This window comes from Cetorhinus maximus, chromosome 20, assembly GCF_964194155.1.
Source record: "Cetorhinus maximus chromosome 20, sCetMax3.hap1.1, whole genome shotgun sequence".
NCBI classification, from domain to species: Eukaryota; Metazoa; Chordata; class Chondrichthyes; order Lamniformes; family Cetorhinidae; genus Cetorhinus; species Cetorhinus maximus.
Genome location: NC_135898.1, coordinates 50,376,750 through 50,399,004, shown reverse-complemented (window position 1 = coordinate 50,399,004; position 22,255 = coordinate 50,376,750). Strand labels below are relative to the sequence as shown.

Sequence of the window (22,255 nt, the reverse complement as noted above, 5' to 3'; positions counted from 1 at the left end):
TTTTTCCCACTACTATTCCCCATCTCCACCCAAAGCGATTCTATATCCTGATCTCCCGAACCAAGGTCATCTCTAACTATTGCACCAATGCCCTCTTTGATTAACAGTGCTACCCCTCCGCCTTTACCTAGCTTCCTAATCTTCTCGAATATCATGTACCCTTCAATATTAAGGACCCAATCATTGTCGTCCTGCAGCCTCGTCTCCGTAATTGCTATCAGATCGTATTTATTTACTTCAATATAGGCCATCAATTCATTTACTTTGTTATGAATGCTACGTGCATTCAGATAGAGAGCCTTCAGTTTTGTCTTTTTGTTACCTTTGTAACATCTAGTCTTGACTGTTGATGTATTCTTAGGTTTTTTCTCTCTGCCCCTTCCTGCCATTCTCTGACCCTCATTTCTCATATTACTATTTGGCTCTTCTGTCTTGACTCTACACCTTGAATTGCTACCTCTACCCAAGCTCGACCCCTCACCCTTCTTGTTTAGTTTAAAGCCCTCTCTACTTCCCTAGTTATGCGATTTGCAAGGACATTTGTCCCAGCATTGTTCAGGTGTAAACCGTCCCAACAGTACAGCCCCTACTTTCCCCAGTACTGATGCCAGTGCCTCACAAACTGGAACCCACTTCTCTCACACCAGTCTTTCAGCCACGCATTCACCTCTCTAATCTTATTTGCCTTATGTCAGTTTGCAAGTGGCTCAGGTAATAATCCAGAGATTATTACCTTTGAGGTTCTGCTTCTTAATTTGGTACCTAGCTCCTCATACTGACTTTGCAGAACCTCTTTCCTAGTTCTACCTATGTCATTGGTATCTACATAGACCACAACAACTGGATCCTCCCCCTCCCACTGCAAGTTCCTCTCCAGCCCTGAGCAGATGTCCCGAACCCTGGCACCGAGCAGGCAACATTGCTGTCTGGACTCTCACTCTTTGCTACAGAGAACCATGTCAATCCCCCTAACTACACTATCCCCTACTACCACTACATTCCTTTTTGCTCCCCCAGCTTGAACGGCTTCCTGTACCACAGTGCCATGGTCAGCCAGCTCATCTACCTCGCAGACTTCGCTTTCATCCACACAGGTAGTGAGCACCTCAAACCTGTTTTTTTTTAATTCATTTACGGGATGTGGACTTCGCTGGCTGGCCAGCATTTATGCCCACCCCGAGTTGTCCTTGAGAAGGTAATGGTGAGCTGCCTTCTTGAACCATTGCAGTCCATGTGGTGTAGGTACACCCACAGTGTTGTTAAGAAGGGAGTTCCAGGATTTTGACCCAGTGACAGTGAAGAAACAGTAATATATTTACAAGTCAGGATGGTGAGTGACTTGGAGGGGAACTTCCAGGTGGTGGTGTTCCCATCTATCTGCTGCCCTTGTCCTTCTAGGTGGTAGTGGCTATGGGTTTGGAAGGTGCTGTCTATGGCAGGGGTATTGAGTATAAAAGCTGGGAAGTCATGCTGCAGCTGTATAGAACCTTGGTTAGGCCACACTTGGAATATTGCGTGCAATTCTGGTCACCACATTACCAGAAGGATACGGAGGCGTTGGAGAGGGTGCAGAGGAGGTTTACCAGGATGCTGCCTGGTCTGGAGGTTATTAGCTATGAGGAGAGGTTGGAGAAACTCGGATTGTTCTCACTAGAGCGACAGAGATTGAGGGGCAATTTGATAGAAGTTTACAAAATTATGAGTGGCATGGACAGAGTAGATAGTCAGAAGCTTTTTCCCAGGGTGGAAGAGTCAATTACTAGGGGACATAGATTTAAGGTGAGAGGAGAAAATTATAAAGGTGATGTGCGGGGCAAGTTTTTTACGCAGAGGGTAGTGAGTGTCTGGAATTCGCTCCCAGAGGAGGTGGTGGAAGCAGGTACGATAGTGGTGTTTAAGAGGCAGCTTGACAAATACATGAATAGGATGGGAATGGAGGGATACAGACCCTGGAAGTGCAAAATGTTTTAGTTGATGGGCAATATGATCGGCGCAGGCTTGGAGGGCCGAAGGGCCTGTTCCTGTGCTGTACTTTTCTTTGTTCTTTGTTCTTTTCTTTGAGCTTTGGTGAATTCCTGCAGTGCTTCTTGTAGATGGTACCCACTGCTGCTACTGTGCATCGGTGGTGGAGGGAGTGAATGTTTGTGGATGTGGTGCCAATCAAGCGGACAGTTTTGTCCTGGACGGACAACTGCAAAGCCTGAGGCTCCTCCCCTACTGTCTGCTCGGTCCCATTACCTCCCTCACTGACCGTCACATCCTCCTGTCCCTCTCTGCTGACCAAAACAGATGACCTTCTAAGAGGTGTGACTGTCTTCTGGAACAAAGTATCCAGATATTTCTCCCCCTCCCTTATGTTGCGCAGTGTCTGCGTTTCGGCTTCCAGATCAATAATCCTGATCTGGAATTCCTCAAGCTGCTTACACTTCCTGCAGACGTGTTTGTCATGGACCACTTTGACATCCAAAAGGTCACACATCAGAGCTGCAACTTGACACCGTGTGTATTGAATGCTAGTACCACTGACAAATAAAGGTTATATACTTCTTAACTACAAGGTATGTGTTTTAGATGTTTGTTTAAATTACTTAATTTTTTATTGTTTTTTTTATCTATACGGTTTGATTTTAATTTTAAACTTTTTAATTTTTTTTTATTTTAAAGTTTTAGTTTTTATTTATATATCTACCTTAACTTGCCTGTTTCTCTCACACTGTCCCTTAGACTGAGCACCTACCGGCCAATCAACTTACTAGCTTCCTGTGACGTCACAGTTGCTTTTTTCTTTTTCCCGGACTGCAGCCTCACAGCAGCTAAAACAGTGAAACAGTATGCTGCTCAGCTCCGCTCCTCACTCGAATGCCCGGTCTGTATTTATAGGCATTCCTCAGCTCCCGACTGTCTCCCGCAGTCCCGCAGATCTGCTCCACTCCGCTCCGACTCCCAGCAAGGTACCCAAATTGAAGTCCTCGCCACTCTCATCGTCCCTTTTTAACTGAAGTCTCTCTAACTCTCTGCGCCCTTTTCAAACTGAAGTCCCCACCGCTCTCCACATGCTTTTTAAACTGAAGCCTCTCCCGCTCTCCACATCCTTTTTAAACTCGAACAATTGATGTTATGGTTACCATCACTGAGACTAGCTTTCAATTCAAGATTTGTTAACTTAGTTTAAATTCTACCAGCTGTCATATTGGAATTTGAATCCATGTTCTCAGAGTGCCCCTAGATTACCAGTCCAGCAATCTGACCACTACGCCACCGTCTCCCCCAACAAGCCAACTGTCAGCTCATTAAAAGGCAGTTTTCAATTTTTGAGAGGAGGCAAAGGAAACATGGAAGGTCTCAAGTCCATATATGAGGAGCAGTTAGCATTGCAGCCACTAGCCAGTCATGGACAAGGTGCTACTCTGAACACTGTATATGAGGGGAAATGCTCAGGCATTTCAAAAAAACATAAGAAATAGGAGCAGCAGTAGACCATAGGGCCCCTTGAACCTGCTTCACCGTTCACTACGATAATGGCTGATCTTCGGCCTCAATTCCACTTTCTCACCTGCTCCTCATATCATTTGATTCCCTGTGAGACCAAAAGTCTATCTATCTCAGCCTTAAATATTTTCAATGGTGGAGCAATGGAGCATCCACAACCCTTTAGGATAGAGAATTCTAAAGATTAACACCCCTTTTAGTGAAAAAATTTCTCTTCATCTCAGTCCTAAATGATTGCCCCCCTAACTCGAGACTGTCCCCAAATTCTAGATTTCCCAGCCAGAGGAAACAACCAGTCAATGCCTACACAATATCCTTTCAGAATCTTGAATGTTTCAATGAAATCACCTCTCATTCTTCTAAGCACTAGGGAGTATAAGCCCAATATAGGAAGCCTATCAGCATAGGTCAACCCTCAGCCCAGGAACAAATCTAGCGACCCTTTGCTGTACCACATCCAGGTATATGTGGATGTGCAAGTATATCCTTACTTAAATATGGAGATCATAGCTACGCACAGTACTCCAGGTGCGGTCTTCTCAAAGCCCTGTTCAATTGTAGCAACCCTTCAATTGTCGCATGATTAGTGTTCCCTGAAAGTTTGATAGAGGTGTAGTGAGCCCATAGGGACCACATAGTGAGTGGCAGGGGGTAGGGACGCTGTGCCGTCCAGGAGCCTGCAATAATGCAGTTGGAGGCAGGCAAGGCCATTCCTGGAATGGGCATTAGCTACTTAGAACTGGAGAGGAGCAGCCTCAGCAGCATAGGAGATAGACCCTTGGCCATGAGGGACACAGAGCTAAGGAATAAGGGGTTGGAAGGCAACAAAGGATGAAATGCCCACCGTAGGTTGTACTGTAGAATGTCAAAACATCAGTGCAGAAGGAGTCTACACCTATCCAGTCAAGGGTTTTCTGACCTGTGTGCCTTTCTTGAGGTTTACTTTAGGCCTAGTAAATTTCATGGGCACAGTGCCAGTAGCCATTAAACTCACAGTAGCTCTGAACCTTTTTTGCACCTGGGTTGCTTCAAGGATTGGCTGCTGACCTGGATGGCATTTCTCAAGTGGCTGTCCACCATTGCATAATGCAACTCACACATGTGCTGTTCAAGAGGGTGGACTCTGACATAGGGATTCAAACGGATAGGGCAACACTGACACAGAGGGGAGTGGAATTTGCCTCCATTGCTAGATTCTCTCAGGTGCAGGGGGTCGTTGCTTGCATCCATGTGGCCATCAAGGCACTGTGAGCAGCAGGGAGATTCCAGAGTAGGAAGGGATTTCATCCCTAAATGTGCAGTCAGTCTGTGATCACAAAAAACATTTCATGCAGGTGTGTGCATAGTATCCTAGCATCTGCCAACTTTACCTTCAGGCAGTTGAAGGTGCTGGAGATCTTCATGGCACCCAAAAGGCTCCGTGTATGACTCTTATGTGGCAAGGGATGTCCCTCATCACAAGGACCACCATCGAACAGGCTATCTATCAGGTTTCTGAAGATGCAGTTCTGGTGTCTTGACCGATTGGGTGTTGCCCTTCAGTACCCTCCACCAAGGGTCACAGAATCACAGAATCAAGAATTGTTGCAGCTCAGAAGGAGGCCATTCGGCCCATTTTGGTTGCATCAACTCTCCGAATGAGGAGGGTGCCTCAGTGCCATTTTCCTGCCTTCTCCCTGTAAACCTTCACATTCTTCCTTTTCAGATAACAGTCTAATTCCCTTTTGAATGCTTCAATTGAACCTGCCTCCACCACACTCTCAGGCAATGTATTCCAGACCTTAACCACTCACTGTGTTTAATATTTTATCGCTTTTGCTTCTTTTGCTAATTGCTTTAAATCTGTGTCCTCTTATTCTCCATCCTTTCACGAGTGGGAACAGTTACTCCCTATCTAGTATGTCCAGACCCCTCATGATTTTGAATATCTTTGTCAAATCTCCTGTCAGCCTTCTTTTCTCCAAGGAAAACAATCCTTACTTCTCCAATCTATCTTCATAACCGAAGTTGCTCATCCCTGAAACCAGTCTCGTGAATCTTTCCTGCACTCTCTCCAACACCTTCAAATCTTTCCTAAAGTGCAGTGCCCAGTAGACATAATACTCCAGCTAAGCCAAACTAGTGTCTTATACAATTTCAACATAACTCCCTTGCTCTCGTACTCTATGCCCAGTTAACAAAGCCTAAGATACTGTTTGCTTTATTTACCACTCTCTCAACATGTCCTACCACCTTCAATGACTTAAATACATATACACCCAGGTCCTCTGCCCCTTTAGAATTGTATCCTTTATTTTATATTGTCTCTATATTTTCTTGCTACCTAAATGAATCACTTCACATTTCTCCGCATAGAATTCATCTGCCACCTGTCTGCCCATTTCACTGCGCCCTTTTGAAGTTCTTTACTATCCTCCTCACAGTTCACAATGCTTCCAAGTTTCATATCATCTGTCAACTTCACACCATACACCAAGGTCTAGGTCATTAATATATATCAGGTAAAGCAAGGGTCCCAACCTTCCTCCAACCTGAAAAGCATCCATTAATCATTACTCGCTTTCTTGTCACTCAGCCAATTTTGTATCCATATTGCTACTGTCCCTTTTATTCCATGAGCTATAACTTTGTTCACAAGTCTCTTGCGTGGCACTGTATCAACTGCCTTTTGGAGTCCACATACACTGCATCAACAACATTGCCCTTATCAACCCTCTCTGTTACCTCTTCAAATAACTCCAGCAAGTGAGTTAAACACAACTTTCCCTTAAGAAATCCAAGCTGGCTTTGCTTAATTGACCTGCATTTGTCTATGTGACTATTAATTTTGTTCCAGATTATTACTTCCAGAATTTTCCCCACCAATGAAGTTAAACTTCAAACTTTAATCTGATTGGCTTGTAGATGCTGAACTTATGATTGCACCCTTTTTTTGAATAAGGGTGTAACGTTTGAAATTCTCCAGAACTCTGGCACCACCCCTGAGTCTAAGGAAGTCTGAAAATTTATGGCCAGTGCCTTCGCAATTTCCATTCTCACTTTCCTCAATATCCTTGGGTGCATCTCATCTGATCCTGGTGCCCTATCAACTTTAAGTACAGACAGCCTATCCAATACCTCCTCCTTATTAATTTTAAGCCATCTTGTGTCTTAATTACCTCCTAGTTCACAATGTCTTGGGTAGCATCTTCTTCCTTGATAAAGTCAGATGCAAAATATTCATTTAATACCTAAGCTATGTCCTGTTCCTCCATGTGTAAATCCCCTTTTTGGTCCCTAATTGGACCTACTACTCCCTTTACCACCCTTTTGCTATTTATATGTCTATAGAAGACTTTGGGATTCCCTTTTATGTTGGCTGCCAGTCTCTTTTCATACTCTCTCTTTGCTTCTCTTATTTGCTTTTTCACCTCCCCTCTGAACCTTCTATATTCAGCCTGTTCTCAATTGTATTTTCTATCTGACATCTGTAATAAGCACACATTTTCTTCTTTATCTTAATTTCTATCTCTTTTGTCATCCCGGGAGTTGTGACTTTAATTGCTCTACCTTTCTCTTATGAGGGAATATACCTTTACTGTGCCCGAACTATCTCTTCCTTGAAGGTAGCCCATTGTTCAGCTACTGTTTCTCCTGCGAACCTTTGACTTCAATTTATTCAGCCCAGATCTGTTCTTACCTTATTAAAGTTGGCCTTTCCCCAGTTAATTATTCATTCTCTGGATTGTTCTTTGTCCATTTCCATAGTCATTTTCGACCTCATGATACAATGATCCCTGTCCCGTAAATGTTCTCCTACTGACATTTGATCCACTTGGACGCCCAATTTCCAACAACCAGATCTAGCAGTGCCTCCTTTCTCATTGGTCTGGAAACATACTACTGTAGAAAGTTTTCCTGAACACACATGGAACTCTTGCCCTCTCTGCCTTCTATACTACTACTATCCCAGTATATTCAGATAATGAATGTCCCCCTTAATAACTACTCTAAAATGTTTACAACTCACTCTAATTTCCTTGCAAATTTATTCCTCTACATCCTTTCTACTAGTTGCTGGCATATAAACTACACTGAGAAATGTAATTGCACCTTTTTTGTTCCTTAGCTCTATCCAAATAGATTTGTGTCCTCGACCCCTCTGGAACATCCACTTTCTCTAGCACTGCAATGCTCTCCTTAATCAATACCACCATCCCTCCTCCTCTTCTTCCTTTCCTATCTTTCCTGAACAGCTTGTTTCCAGGAATATTTAACACCCAGCCCTGCCCTTCTTTGAGCCAGGTCTCTGTTACAGCCACATTGTATTTCCACATGGCAATCTGCACCTGTAACTTACCAATGTTATTTACCATGTATTCACATACGCGCACAGTAATCCTGATTTAGATTTTATTAATTTCTCCCTTACTTTAACTCCACCTGTTAGCTTACTATTCTTTATCTTAGTGCTACCTATCCCTCCCCTGTGCACCTTGGTATACCTCCTGGTTCCCACACCCCTGCCAAGTTAGTTTAAATACTCCCAAGTAGCAATAGCAAATCACCCCACAAGGAAATCAGTCCACCGGCTCTATTTAGTTGCAACCCATCTGGCCTGTACAGGTTCCATCTCCCCCAGAGCTGGTCTCAATGTCCCATGAATCTAAAAATCCCTCCTGCACCATCTTTCCAGCCATGCATTAATACCTTTCTCCTCCTATTGCTATACTAAATTCTGGCTGCAGGACCACATTCCTCTTTCTATGTCGTTTGTACTTATATGGACCATGGCTGCTGGCTGTTCACCCTCCCCCCTGCACTTAGTGACATTCTTGACCCTGGCACCAGAAAGGCAGCAAACCATCCTGGATTCATGTCTACAGCCACAGAAATGCCTATTATTCCTCTAACTGTCAAATCACCTATCACTATTGTTTTTCCAGTCTTCCTTATAACCCTTTGTACAGCTGAGCCATCTGTGCTTACATGAACTTGGCTCTGCTTGCACTCACCAGATGCACCATCACTCTCATCATTATTTAGAACTGAATACTGGTTGCAGAGTGGAATACACTCAGGGGCTTCCTGAATTACCTGCTTGTTTCTACTCTACTGTCTGTTGGTCACCCATTCCCCTTCTCCCTGCATACTTTTAAGCTACAGGGTGACCACATGTATAAATGTGCTATCCACGAAGCTCTCAACCTCACAGATGTGCTGCAGTGATGCCAGCTGCTGCTCAAGTTCTGAAACCCAAGGCTCAAGCTGCTACAACTGATGACACTTGCTGCACAAATGGTTATCCGGGATACAGGAAGTATCCTGGAGTTCCCACGTAGCACACAATGTGCACTATAGAGGTTGGAACAACCATGCCATTTCTCTGTTCGTTAATATCCTTGTTACTCCTAATAAATCTTAGTACTCCATAAAAGCCTTTATCAATACTAATAAACCTTACTACTATTTATAAACCTTCCCAATACTAATAAGTCTTACTAATATTGATAAACCCTACTAATGTTTAATCCACCTTTTGAAAAATTTATTCATTCATGGGATGTGGGCATTACTGGCTAGGCCAGCATTTATTGCCCATCCTGAATTGCCCTTGAGAAGGTGGTGGTGAGCTACCTTCTTGAACCGCGGCAGTCCATGTGGTACAGGTACACCTTCAGTGCTGTTAGGGAGGGAGTTCCAGGATTTTGACCCAGGAACATTGATATTACTGGTAGTAATAAGAACTTACTTTTAAAAGAGAAAGATAAGACTCATCGGTTTATTGCCTTATTAAGATAAGATAAATAGGAAATGCTCACCAACCACTCACCTACCTACTTCCCTGTGATGTAACACCTTGATTTTTCTATCCAAATGTGGGCTCTGACTGGCTCCTGGTGGCACATTGGTCCACTGCTCCTCTTGCACTCTTTCGCTGTTAATGGCTTTGCTCCTGCTCTCGCATACTCTCACTATTAATAGCCCTGCTGTTTATCTTGCGCACACTCACTGTTAGTGGCCTGCTGTTGCTCTCACAATCTCTCACTGTTAATGGCCCCACTGATCCTCTCATACTCTCTCGCTTTTAATAGCCCCGCTACTGCTCTTGCACTCTCTCACTGTTAGTGGCCCCACTCTTGCATTGTGGTAGGCTGCTGTGGTTTCCATAACATGGCCCTCTGGAGAGGTGCAGATCTGGAGGGAAAAGCAGATGAGAAAAACATTTCTGCAGAGGAGGAGGAGACAGTGGGAGACAGTGGAAGACAGTGTCCTTGCATCGCAAGGCATTCCACAGGTCCCAATCAGTGGTCAAGGCATTGACCACGATAGCAGAGTAGCTCAGGCAGCTGTAATTCAGGAAGGTCTCTCCTGATAGCAGCTCACGCTGCAATGCACTTGATGTTTATACTCACCTTCATCTGAATGAGAGAGTGCATCCATCGTGCACACAACGCAAAATACTTCCATTGGTCCCCACATTGAATGAATCACAAGTCACACAAGCACACATTTACCCCAAGCACACACCTGTGTGTCATTTCCCCACTCTTTCTTTCTTTTGCCTTGATGACAAAGATTGGGTGTACACAAGTCTGGGCTCAAACAACATTTTCATTGTACTGAGTCTTTGGTACTTTACACAAACATAACACATCATCCAAATGAGCCATGAAGTGAAATTACCAACGCAGAGCCTTGCATCCATGGTTTCCCCTGTCGGGTGCTGCCCCTGTAGCTGGAGATGAGGTGGTGGCAGCCTGCTCGCTTGTGGCTGTATGCAGCTGAGATGCCCATAACAGTCATTCTTGTCTTGGAGCTGCCAGCGGATGTACCTCCAAAGCTACTCCACTGGCATCAATGCAGGTGCAGCTTTCATCACAGGACCTTGCTGTGTAGATGGTTGCTCAGTCAAAGGGGCCAAGGTGGCGGATGATGATGACAGTGTCTCATGAGGGGTAGGCCTCCCTCAACATCATCTCTGATCAAGCTTTCAGCCCTTTTGTGGAGTGCTTAATCTTCAGATTGAACCACCAGGTGTGACACAACAAGCATTCACTCCATGCATCTTTGCACCATTGGTACCACTGACTGGTGAATGCTACAGAGCTTGTCATACATTTTGTGCATATCATTGTGCTGGTCTTGCATCAACTTAGAGTGATGCTGCATATGGCTCTCCACGAGGTTGGCCACTCTCTCAATGGAGGAGCTCAAGTGCTCAAAAGCCTGAGACATAGCGGTGCATGTGATGAATGACCCTTGAATTTTCTGTCCGTAACTCTGTACCATCTCAGGGAGCTCTGACATGTGGGTAGACATCTCACGCTGCTGGTCCAGAAATACCTACCTTGTGTTCACCCCGAGGCTGTTCACCTCCACCCAACTGAGCATAGCTGTAATTGTCCTCCATCCTTTGAGAGGGAATCCCCACAGCTGCCTCTGCCCCCTTCACTCAGGAGGTGATGTGCTACCCATTCTAAGATCGCTTGAAACCCCATCGAATTTGAAAAGTTCTGCGCTGGTGGAGTGTGCTCTTGACTGTGTGATGTGATGGTGCAGGCTTACTCACTCACTTCTTCCTCCTCTGATGATGATGGTTACAATGCTCCAGCTTGCATTTGCTTCCCCTCCACAACTAGCCCTGTGGAAGACGTTCTAAAGTGGTTATGCTAAATCGCCTCTGTGAGCAGCTGCATCTGCAGAGCTGAAGCAGGCCAATAGATATTATGCTTTGGCATGGAAGAAACCTCGGAGGAGATATTCAAATCCTTTCACCCTGTCTTGGACAGACTCACATCTTGCCATTGCCCACTCCCTGATCCAGTTCCACCCTAGTCGTGTCAAGGACTGCTTCCTCCATGGACATCAGAATCGCTAGATGGAGCACTCTGCCACCTGAATGAACATTGTGTGCTCTTTTCTCCTGCAAGCTCAAGACCGTGAGAGTTAGGGCCATAGTGTCCTCCTTCGCTACTTTCAGCAGTACTAATACAGGCAATGTTATTACCCTCAGTGTTGCCTCCTCCACTATCGCCAGTGATGAGATCTTTGATCATTGCCCTGAGCACACATGTTTTCAATGTTCAGGGGAACTATGTGCCCTCAGGCTGATAGGTTCGTAGGTATGCTTGCAACTACAGGCCTGGAGGCCTGTTATCTGGGTCTAACATTACGCTCACCTCGCTAGTCCTCAGAAGGTCATTGAAGCATTCTGATACTGTCCCCATGTCTTCCTGACAATGCTACAGCTACTCACTACCTGAGCCACCTCCAGCTATGCATGCTTGAACTGGCCAGTGAATCTTCTCCTGCTGCTCTCTGGAAATAGTATGTTCTGCCATGGTGTCATTGCCTCTGAAAGAACTTCTAGGGAGGCATTGGTGAATCATGGGGCTGCCCTTGCACGTGTACCTAGCCTGGTGTTGGGCCACTGATCTCCTTTTCCATCCATTGTGAAATAAATTGGCAACCACCATAATGGCTGCCGGTTCCCATTTGAATTGGGTCTGTCACATTCCTTTGCCCCCTGCCTCTGCCACTCCTGATTGGACGGTGAAATTCCATCAGTCACTAATTGGCCTTGAAAATCTTAATGGCGGGATCAGGGCCCAGAAATGCTCCCAGTGTCAGGGTCCTGACCCAGAAACAAAAATCCAGCCCCTGGTGTCCAAAAGCAAAAATAGGGGAAAAAAAGAAAGAAACAAGAAGGAAAAAAGTACAAAACCAGCAAAGAAATAGGAAACAAAATGAGGGCAGTGGTTACAATCTAAAATTGTTGAGCTCAATGTTGAGTCCAGAAGGCTGTAAAATGGCCAGTCAAAAGATGAGGTGCTGTTCCTCAAGCTTGCTTTGAGCTTCATTGCACACTGCCAGAGGCTGAGGACAGAAAAATCATCATGAAAGCAAGGTGGAGAATTAAATGACAAGCAACTGGAAGTTCAGGGTCATGCATGCAGACTAAATGGAGGTGTTCTGCAAAACGGTCCCCCAATCAGCATTTGGTCTCGTCAATGTAAAGAAGGCTACATCATGAGCAGCAAAGATAGTATATTAAACTGAAAGAAGTACAAGGGGTGGAGTGATCCCTTGTTTTGGGCAGCCCATGCCCAAAATAGAGACCTGTTAGCAGCAAGAGCCGCCCACGCTGGAAGATCTCTTCTTGCCACTTAAACTGACCCCTCTCGTCGGGTCCTCACCGGGTGGCTCAGATGATTCTGGCTTCCCTACCTTTCCTCCAGGGCTCCAGTGATGATCCTACTCCCAGGCCCTACTGCAGTGGCCACCACGCCCAGTGGCACTGCCAGTACTGGAGAGTTGCCAGCCTCTGATTGGCTGGCAGCTCTCAGAGGCGGGATATCTGCCCTGAAGGCCCCGAGGACCCTATTGCCAACCAGGTCAGTGCCTGATTGGCATTAAAATGGGTCAGGGAGCCTGGAAAGGCCATGGTGGGCCTGCCACTATTTCTCCAGCTGGTGGACATGCCCACCACCGCAGCCATTAAATTCTGCTTATTGAGACAGCTGATGTTAGGCAGGCAGTTCTCAATGAAAAATCCTAGAGAGGATAAGAGACCAGAGGGAGGGGTCCAGATGGAAGGAGAATACTGAAGATGGGTTAAAGGATCCACTGTGCTGGCAGGAGAGTCCTGGCCAAAGAAGTGAGTGTGGAGGTGAGGGTAATGAAAGAAGAGCTTAACATTTTGCCGAGCTTGAAATTCATTGAGATAGGGGCTTTTGGGGATGAAGCTCAGTCCTTTGCTGAAGACAGATTATTCAGGGCCAGCGAGCGGAAGGTCAGTGCGATTCTTGAATACCTTTGTTTTCAATGTCCTTATCCCTCCCAATCTTCTCACTTTCCTCCAGCCATAAAAACCAAGGGCTTGGATTTTCTGGTGAGCGGCAACCATCATCAGATTGCCGTGGCATCCGGAAATTTGCCCGACCCAACATTGCTCTGCATTTCTACTGGGGTTTTCCAAACCCAGCTCTCACTGAAATGTGGAGCACAGCCTCCTTGAGAGAATTCCATCGGATCGTAGTAGAATAGGGGGAAGACAGACATCAGGAAGATATAATAACGTCATTGGAAAATAGTTGTGTGTGTGTGTGACTTAATTGGATTAAAGGCAGCTGGTCTGGAGGCTTTGATGTAACAAAAGATGAGCTAGGTTTGAAATGTTAAGTAGGTAAACACGGGGGAAGTTTAAAATGTAAGGTGTAAAAGGACATTTGTGTTTTTAAATAACAGACTAGATTGTTTTCCAAGGAGGGGTGAAATGTGTCACCTAGCCAGGTGAAGTTCAGAAACAGTGAGTTTATTTTTCCCAAAGATTACTGATAAAATTGGTACTATGATAATTTTTATTATCAGGGACATAAAATCCAAAGACATAGTGAAACAATGGGAATTTGCATTCAAAGGGAAAAATATGTATGAAGGATTGAAGGCTGTGTGCAAGGGTAGGCATTTTAAGATCTAACAAGGGTAACAAGCCTTCAAAATCTATGCCTCAAGCTGCTGTCTAGAACGAACTGAAGTTAAGAAAACTCGCTTTAAATTGGATTGTTCAGGGCATCATGTTTCTTTGCCTTGCTCTTTTAAAATCTATATGTTTTACTGTTGCCTCAATAGAGGTGTAACAGGGAGTCAGATTAATTAGGGGATTTAGAAGTTATCATAGTAGTAATTTGTAGACATATGTATGTGCTTAAAATCATTTCTCTTATTAATTAATGTTTAACCTAATTTTGTAAAAACCTATAAGACTTGGTGGTCTTATTACTACTGAATTCAAAGCCCGCATCTCGAAACATACAAATTGCAAATATAGTGGTGGCAAGCTTTCCTCTGGGATTTGAACAACACAACATTTACCATCGGCCAAAGTAAACACTTTTTAATGGCACTAACTGCCATATGAAAAGTGTAAATGTCCAGTCTGAATGTTAGTGAGTGGGAGGGTGGGGTGAGGTGGGTAAAGCAGGTAGGTCAGTGAGGTCTGTAAATGGGTAGGTGATTGAGGTGGGAAAGTTGGTAAGTGAGTGAGGTGGATAAGTGGGTAGGGGTGAGGAGTAAGTGGGTAGGTGGATAGGGGATAGATGGGTAAGTTAGTGAGGAATTGGGAAGGTGGGTGAAATGGGTAAGGGGCTGGTGAGGTGGGCAAGTGGGTAGTCAATTTGGGGGTAACTAGTCAGGCCGGTTGGGAGAGTAGTTGGGATGGTAATTTAGGGGGTCAGGAGAGTTGTTGGGTTGGTCAGGAGGGTAGTTGGGGAGTCGGGATAATAGTCGGTGGTCGGGAGAATAGTTGGGCACTTATTTGGGGGGTTCGGGAGGTAGTTGGGAGGTCAGGGGATTAGTTGGGGGTCGGGGAGAAGTTGAATGGTCGGGAGGGGTGGTCAAGGTGAAGTCGGAGTGCCATTGGTAATACGAGGCTCAGCATAAGTGATTAGGGGGGGGCAGTTCTGGAACCACCCAAGAATTAGACTAGGTTTTAATTTGTCTAATATTCCCTTGGTAACTGTTTAGGTAAGTACATAAGATCTGTCCCAAGACTTCATGGGGGTCCCAAGGAGCAGGGGAATTGCTTATCAGAAGTTGAAACTTCCTGGGCAACTCCCACAGAAGTCTGCACTTTAGGACTTCCACAAGGTCATGACATGTATCTCGGCCATGCCTTCAGTCTCCTACGACCCGGAGACTGGAAGATTTGGCCCATTATCTCTGCTTTTTCCCAATTCTAATCTCTTGCATGTCCTTGATTTTCATTACCCCACTGTTGGTGGCTGTTCTTTCAGCTGCCTAAGCCCTAAGCTTTGTAATTCCTTCCTTAAGCCTCTCTACTTCTACTTCTCCTTCCTGCCTTAAGTCACTGCTTAAAACCTTCCCTTTTGGCCAAGCCTTTACTTGCCCAAATCATGTGACTTGGTGTCACATTTAGTTTGAAAACCCTCCTGTGAATTGTCTTGGAAGATTTTACTACATTAAAGACAATATAAATGCAAGGTATTATTAATTATCAGGCTTACCTGAGAACTAATCTTCACTTATTTTACAACAAAACGATATCTATTTGTTCTGTTACTCAGGATGAAGGGCAATGGTGTGAGCTGTGTTACTTCCTTAGTCCCCAGTGCTATTTCTTGGCTGATGCTGCTTCAATGTCAATAGACAAGCTCATAACAGATGGCCTGGGTGAAAGTCGATACAGTGGCTTGATCTTGAAACACACCAATCAAACTACAATATCTAACTTTGTTCAAGTAGCTAAACTAATGGAAGGTATGTGATTTATAATCTAGAAGTTATTACCATCATTAGATTTAAAATAATTATCAATAAGCTTGATGAATTCCAATTTTATTAAAATAAGAGCATTCAGGACCCTGCTCTCGCATAAGAACCAACAATATAAGCACCAGCTTGGTTTAGGCCAAGATAGAAAATGTCTCAAGGAGGGTTAGAAGTGGCCAATCACTTGAAGAATTAGATTTTGTGAAGGCTTTCAAAGGTGAGGAATGATATAGCAAACTGAATGAAATTAAGAGAAGGAGGTTCAAAGAATGGAGTCATGATCACATGATGGTACAGTAGAGGGAGGGAGTAATGCATTGTAACATTACAACATTATATTACAACAGTGACTATGGGCCAAATCTTCCTCTTGGCTCAGGAAAACCTGACCAGTGAACTTTTGAGCTTGCAAACTGCACACCCAACCTATATGTGACTTCAGATGCCATTTTTGTCTTTTCACACTAGGGTCAGGTTCACAGTGCAGTTTGTGAGGCGCGCTGAAGTGCCTGAGGGATGTGGAGGTGGGCTGGTTACCACCTTGGTTCTCCAACACAGTATCCCAGCTCCGAATAGTATTTAAAGAGCTCCTAAACCTCATCCCTCACCTCACTCACACCTCTCATGCATCCCCCATGCCCACCCATTCTGCCTCAGATGGACCATGCTGCCCCATGTCACCTCTATGCCCCCATGTATCCTCCATACTCCTTCAGATCACCCATGCCACCCCATGCCATCTCTATGCCCCATATATCCTCCAAAGCCACTCACCTAGTATGCAGTATGTACATTCCTCAGATTCCATGCAATATCAATGGAAAATATTTTACATTCCTTGGGGAAAAATCTCAACATCTAATGAAAATTTTCACATCATTGCTGAGTAAAAATGTATTCTGCCATGTGGAAAAAACCTTGCAATGCTTTAATCCCATTAATTTCTGTCAACAAACCAGAAGCTACGTCAAAGGGACAACCTGTTATTCCAATTTTTTGAAACTCATTCATCCTCAAGTGAATGGAATATCTACTGTGCCAAAACCCATTAGCACTTGAAACTCAGCCAAGCATTCATTATGGCCACAGCTATCCAAACAACAGACAACTCTTGGGGAAGGAATAAACAGAAGGTGCTCATTCAACTTCAAAGCAGACTGTCTGTCAATCAATGTAAGGGAGTAGATGGTTAGATTTTTTTAAGTGTCTAAAGCAGTTTTTTTTAATCAGCCAGACCTATTTAAATCACAGTAGAAAAGATGACAGCTTATGCTGACAGGTCATTTAAAAAAAATTTTCACTGCATCATGGTGCCTTCTCCACTGGAAAAGCACTTGTAATGCACGTGAACAAATACACAAGACTGGCCAAAGTAAGGGTCAATTACCTTTGCAGGAAAGATCCCTATGATTAACCACTGCATTAAAAGCACATCCACAAGAGAATACAGCACCTAATAGTGACATTTGAAGGTGTGAAATGCTTATTTACACTTACCTTTCAGAATGTTCCAGATTCCTCAGCAGGCTTTCTATTTTCTTCACGAACTCTCAAACCTGGCGTGCTTTTATTGGGCTTCCAGCACCCTATACCAACAGATGAAAATAGTGTGTGGGAGGAAACCCAATTTTCGTCCACCACTTAAAATGGGAACCCCAACCTCAGCAGGGATGGCACACTAGGCATTCTAGACCCATAAAAAGGCCAGAGGAAAATTGTGTGGAGTCCAGAATACAGAGGAAAATCAGATTTCCTCCCAAAAAAAAAGTGTGAATATTTGCAGACTGAAACGTGCCTCCGAACCCAAACAAAAATCCAGCCCGACCCTTCAAAGCTACTTCATTGGCTGTAAAGCACTTCGCGACCTCCTGTGGTCATGAAAGACACTATATAAATGCAATACTTTCTATTCTTTAACCACAGCTGGAGAGCGGATATGCAGGCAGGGTCCAGGTTGAAGGAGGTTACAAAGTTAGAATGTGTGAGATCAAGGAGGCATTTGAAGACAAAAACAAAGATTTTAAATTCAGTACATTAGATCACAGTAAGCCAGTGAAGGCTAGCAAGGATTGGGATATTAAATGAATGGGATCTGGTCTTGTATAGGATGTTAGCTTGAACTTACGTAGTTTGAAATTCAAGAGTGAACTTAATGTACATGTTTTAATAAAGGAATTGAAGATAATGATAAAGAAGTTAAAGCACTCATGTTTTCCATCTATGATGCAGTCATTTTACATCCCAATGAATAACCTCAGTAGAGGTATGCAAACAGTCATCTGGTACTACTGAACTTGAGTATTGCTGAAAAAAAATCATTTTTCTCTAAGCTTTTCATTTTGCACACATCAGGACATTTCGCAAGAATAAAAGTCCAAGGGAGACACCAAATTTATGCTTTATGAGGAAAGAATGCAGATTCGTTGGCAAGTGGACTCTTATTGGTAGAGGCATTGCCATAGAGAATGCACAAGTTGATGGTGACTGACAGTTAACTGCCAAGCATTATTTGAAACTTAAATCCCGCAGCTTGACTTTGATTGGTCAAGGCATTGGCCATGAAGAATGACCCAGCAAATGGCTGTCACCTATTTTGTTTAGCTGAAACAGGCACAAAGTGTGTACATGTTCTTTCTGTCTACAAAGAATGGGGCCCTATGTAGTAATATATCTTTCAGTACACACAAATGCACCACACTGCGAGCCCGACTGACAATCTTAAATTGGTTGTTAGCGTAATTTGGCTGTCTGCAACGGGCAAGGTACAGACAACAGCCAATCAGCCACTGCTTGCAAAACTGAAAACACAGTGTCCAACATTAGATGTGATTCCGTGATTGGACAATACTTGCTAAATAATCCTCAGTGTGCGAAGAATTACGCTGACAACCGATTTAAGATTGTCAGTCATTCTTCTAAAAGCTAAGTACGCAGGTATAGTTAGTTTCAAACTTAGCAACCACATCTCTGTAATGGCTATTAGATCAAGCCTGTCCATTTCTATCTATAATATTAATTCATTTAACTTCCATTGAAGTCAGAAATATAAATTTTGCAGAATGTAAAATCCGCTGCTAATTCACTATCACCAGCTCCACCCTATAGGCCAATGCAAATTTGCATCCCCCGCCACCCCCCCCCCCCCCCCGCCTCCACCCCGCCACCCCACAATGTATGGGTAAGCCGAGTTTTTTTGTGAATTATTTATGAGCACGGCCACTAAAGAGAATTCAGAAAAAATGTACGTGCATTTTGGTTAATTTTGTGGTGCTTGCTGGTTCATGAGTAGAAGTGTTTTTTAAAAAAAAACATGAATGACATAATTGTTTGGCTTTCTACCTGTTAGATACACTTACCTTACTAGTTCATTTTGCTACTTTTGTTTCATTTACATTTAATTAGTTAGATATTTAATTGACAACTCATTAGATAAGGGAACATTTCAACCAATCACAGATTTTAGATCCATGAATGTGCGACTATTGAAATAATGCCTTTGAAAGACTGATGGGCATTAGACACAATAATTTAAAGATACATTGCAGTGTAAATATATTTTCTGTAAAGTACCATTATGTTTAAGATAATCAAATTGATTAGTATGAAAACCAGGCAATCTGCTTTGGGACAATGTTAAATGCAAATTAATACCTAATTAAAATCTTTTTTTCAAATATTCCAGCACAAGAGTGCAGATTTATACCAGGCTTGACAGATGTAGAGACCATCGATGACAGCATAGCAGACATTGTAAGCTATATGAACTGCCATCATAGAATACAAGACCATTTCATTTTTACAGATAGCTATCTATGTTCTTGTCATTTTCCTGCCATGACTATAACTTTCAAACATTAGCAAGGAATATTCTTCCTCTCTGAAAATTCTGCATCTTGTTTCAATCAATTGAGGAAGAAGATTGAATGCTGAAGATAGAATAATTGTGTCAAATTCAATTCTTATCGAGCCACTTTTCTCTTAGCCAAGTCTAAGTTTTGTGAAATGAGTCTTACCTTGTCAACTCAATTTCTGTATAGCACCAATATCACGGGTAATTAAATTCCTAGAATAGTCTGGGACTCTAATTTTAGGGACTTCAATTTTCTTTTCAAGAAATCATATCCCTTTACATGTTTTAGCGATTGATTATTTAGATTTTGTGGTCAGGGAGATTGAAAAATTCCAATTTCTGCTTGGGCAATGCAAATTTGTGAAAAAAATCTCATTTGTGTAGATCAAGTGGCTCAGTTTAGCCATTTTAAATCTATCAAATTCACTTGTTGCATCCCACAGAATTATGATTATGGGAAAACGTGATAACTTTCTGTAATTCTGGTAAAATCAAGGTGCAAAATGGTGGCTGAATCATTTACACTCAGAAATAATCAAATAGTGTGCTTCTTTAAACATATTATGGGCGTTTCCGTTCCCCTTTAAATTAGGTAGGTAGCTGAATTGAAATACAGTAAGTTAGTTTAATTCATTACCTATGTTAACATTTTAGACCTATTTTGTACTTAGATTTTGATTTTTGCCAGATTTCAGTAATATGCTTTAGAAGTTAGAAAACACACTTTTATGTTGTTAAGATTTTCTTCAATAACTTCCAAGTATCTAAATCAATTTTTACAGGATTGGGTGGGCCAATAGATAATTTTCCTGATATTGTGGCTCAATATGCTTTTCAATAAATTAATTTGGCAGCAATGTATCTCTATTTCCTTTATACTCCTTCCTTTAATGTCTTTCCCTTTTTAATTTTTTACATATATAGCTATAACTGTTTATAAGAAGAACTCTCCCATGTATTATTACTTGTTCAAACAAAGGCTTCAACATCGACCACAGTTTAAAACAAATCCCCCATCATTAATCAGCTTTTGTCTGCTCCTGTTTCATAAAGCTTCCAACTAAACACATTTGTCTGTTTTCATTCCTTCAGGCTGTTGGTCTGGGGGCCAGGTTCATCAAACTGGGAGGTCTATGTCATGGAGAGCGGGTGGCAAAATACAACCGTCTGCTGGCTATAGAGGAAGAATTGGCTCAGAGGGGAGCATTGGGTATGAGCTGCTTCATTTTATTTCTTTTCAGTTTTCAGAGAATGGGAGACAAAGATTATGGGAGGAGTGACAGAAATTGCGCAGCTAGAGGGAATGAGAATCTTGTGAGTCAGCAAATCACACCCTATCCAAAAGAAAAGAAGGCATCTGGCAAAAGCTGCACTGGTCCATGTAACTGACAACTTAATGGTACTAGATGCACACACAAATACCAAATCGGCTTCAATCAGCAGACTATATCTAGGTTCATTTTATTATTGTACTACCGAATTTAGTACTTTCTCATCAATAATAGCCCTCTAGTTTGAAGGCCAGCATTATTATAATTGAGTTTGCACTCCTGAAACAGCTGTAAATGTTGAATGCTTTACATTTTTCAATTGGAGAGTGTTCAGTATAAACCAATATTTACTTAAATACTGTAAAAGGAAAGGTCAGCTCAAATTGTAGCATATCAAATAATTATCCAAGTATGTAACAGATCATTTTGTGAGCTAGGTTTTAATAATACATTTTTAAAAGTTTGACCTAAATGTAATAGGCTTTGGTTTGTTAGTTCTTTGTCGATAATACTATCTATCAGTTTATATTGCAAAACCTGAACTTTCAAAGCATGACTTTGCCTAATGCCCTACTTAGGTTTAACTTTCATTTTCTACAGGTTGTGCAGCTGAGCATCAATTTCCTGTCATCAGTGAAGAGGAACCTGATCCTGACTCAGTAAAGCCAGGATCTGAGCAATTACATTAGGTATTAGGTGCTCTATTTATTCAAACAGAAGTTGCATTATTTTAAACATTATTTAATTTCAAAATGAAAAAAGAAGCCTTTAAATTTAATCTCCAACCATTTTCCAAGAAACCCCCCGCCCCCAAGAAAATACAAATATATGTAAAGGAAGCTGATTGCTGATGAAATTATATAAATAATTCCACTGATTTTGTAGTTAGCATTTCAATTAAACTATACTTTCTTATGATAAGCATTCTCCTTATCAGAAGACAATGTTAATACATTATTCTGTTGATGAAAGTGTGAAAGTTGTTTGGAGAAATTTCAGAGCACAGTTACACTGCCACTTTCATGTTGATACAGATTAGTTTCAGATGACCAGTGATGCAAAAATAACAATGTAACTCTGGCATCGACCTTGATTTGAATCCCAAGTACATTAAAGAAAACTATCTCCAGAAGGTAGTCTCATGCCTTTTTGCACCAGGTACAGTATAATTCCAGTCAAGTGGAAACTGGACTGTTGGGAACTATATATTTACTTTTCAATGTGTTATGATGTAGAAGTGATAACTTTGGAAAAAAAAATTCAAACTTCCAGTAGCTTCTAATAGCTGAAATGATAACACGACAAGATTTCACATTTTAGTACTTCTACTGTAACACCAGACTAAAAGTACTATTGATGAAACACTATTTCT

At 42.6% G+C, this 22,255-nt stretch overlaps 1 protein-coding gene across 1 annotated transcript in view; it reads left to right on the top strand.

The window, feature by feature from the left end:
* The window catches only part of eno4 (enolase 4), a 106,749-nt gene extending 84,738 nt beyond the window's left edge, over positions 1–22,011 (top strand). Inside the window, 4 exon segments of the mRNA XM_078565198.1 lie at positions 15,558–15,750; positions 19,445–19,512; positions 20,705–20,822; positions 21,484–22,011. Coding sequence (XP_078421324.1) covers positions 15,558–15,750; positions 19,445–19,512; positions 20,705–20,822; positions 21,484–21,572 — 468 coding nt within the window. The 3' untranslated portion in view covers positions 21,573–22,011.
* Positions 22,012–22,255: the final 244 nt, after the last annotated feature.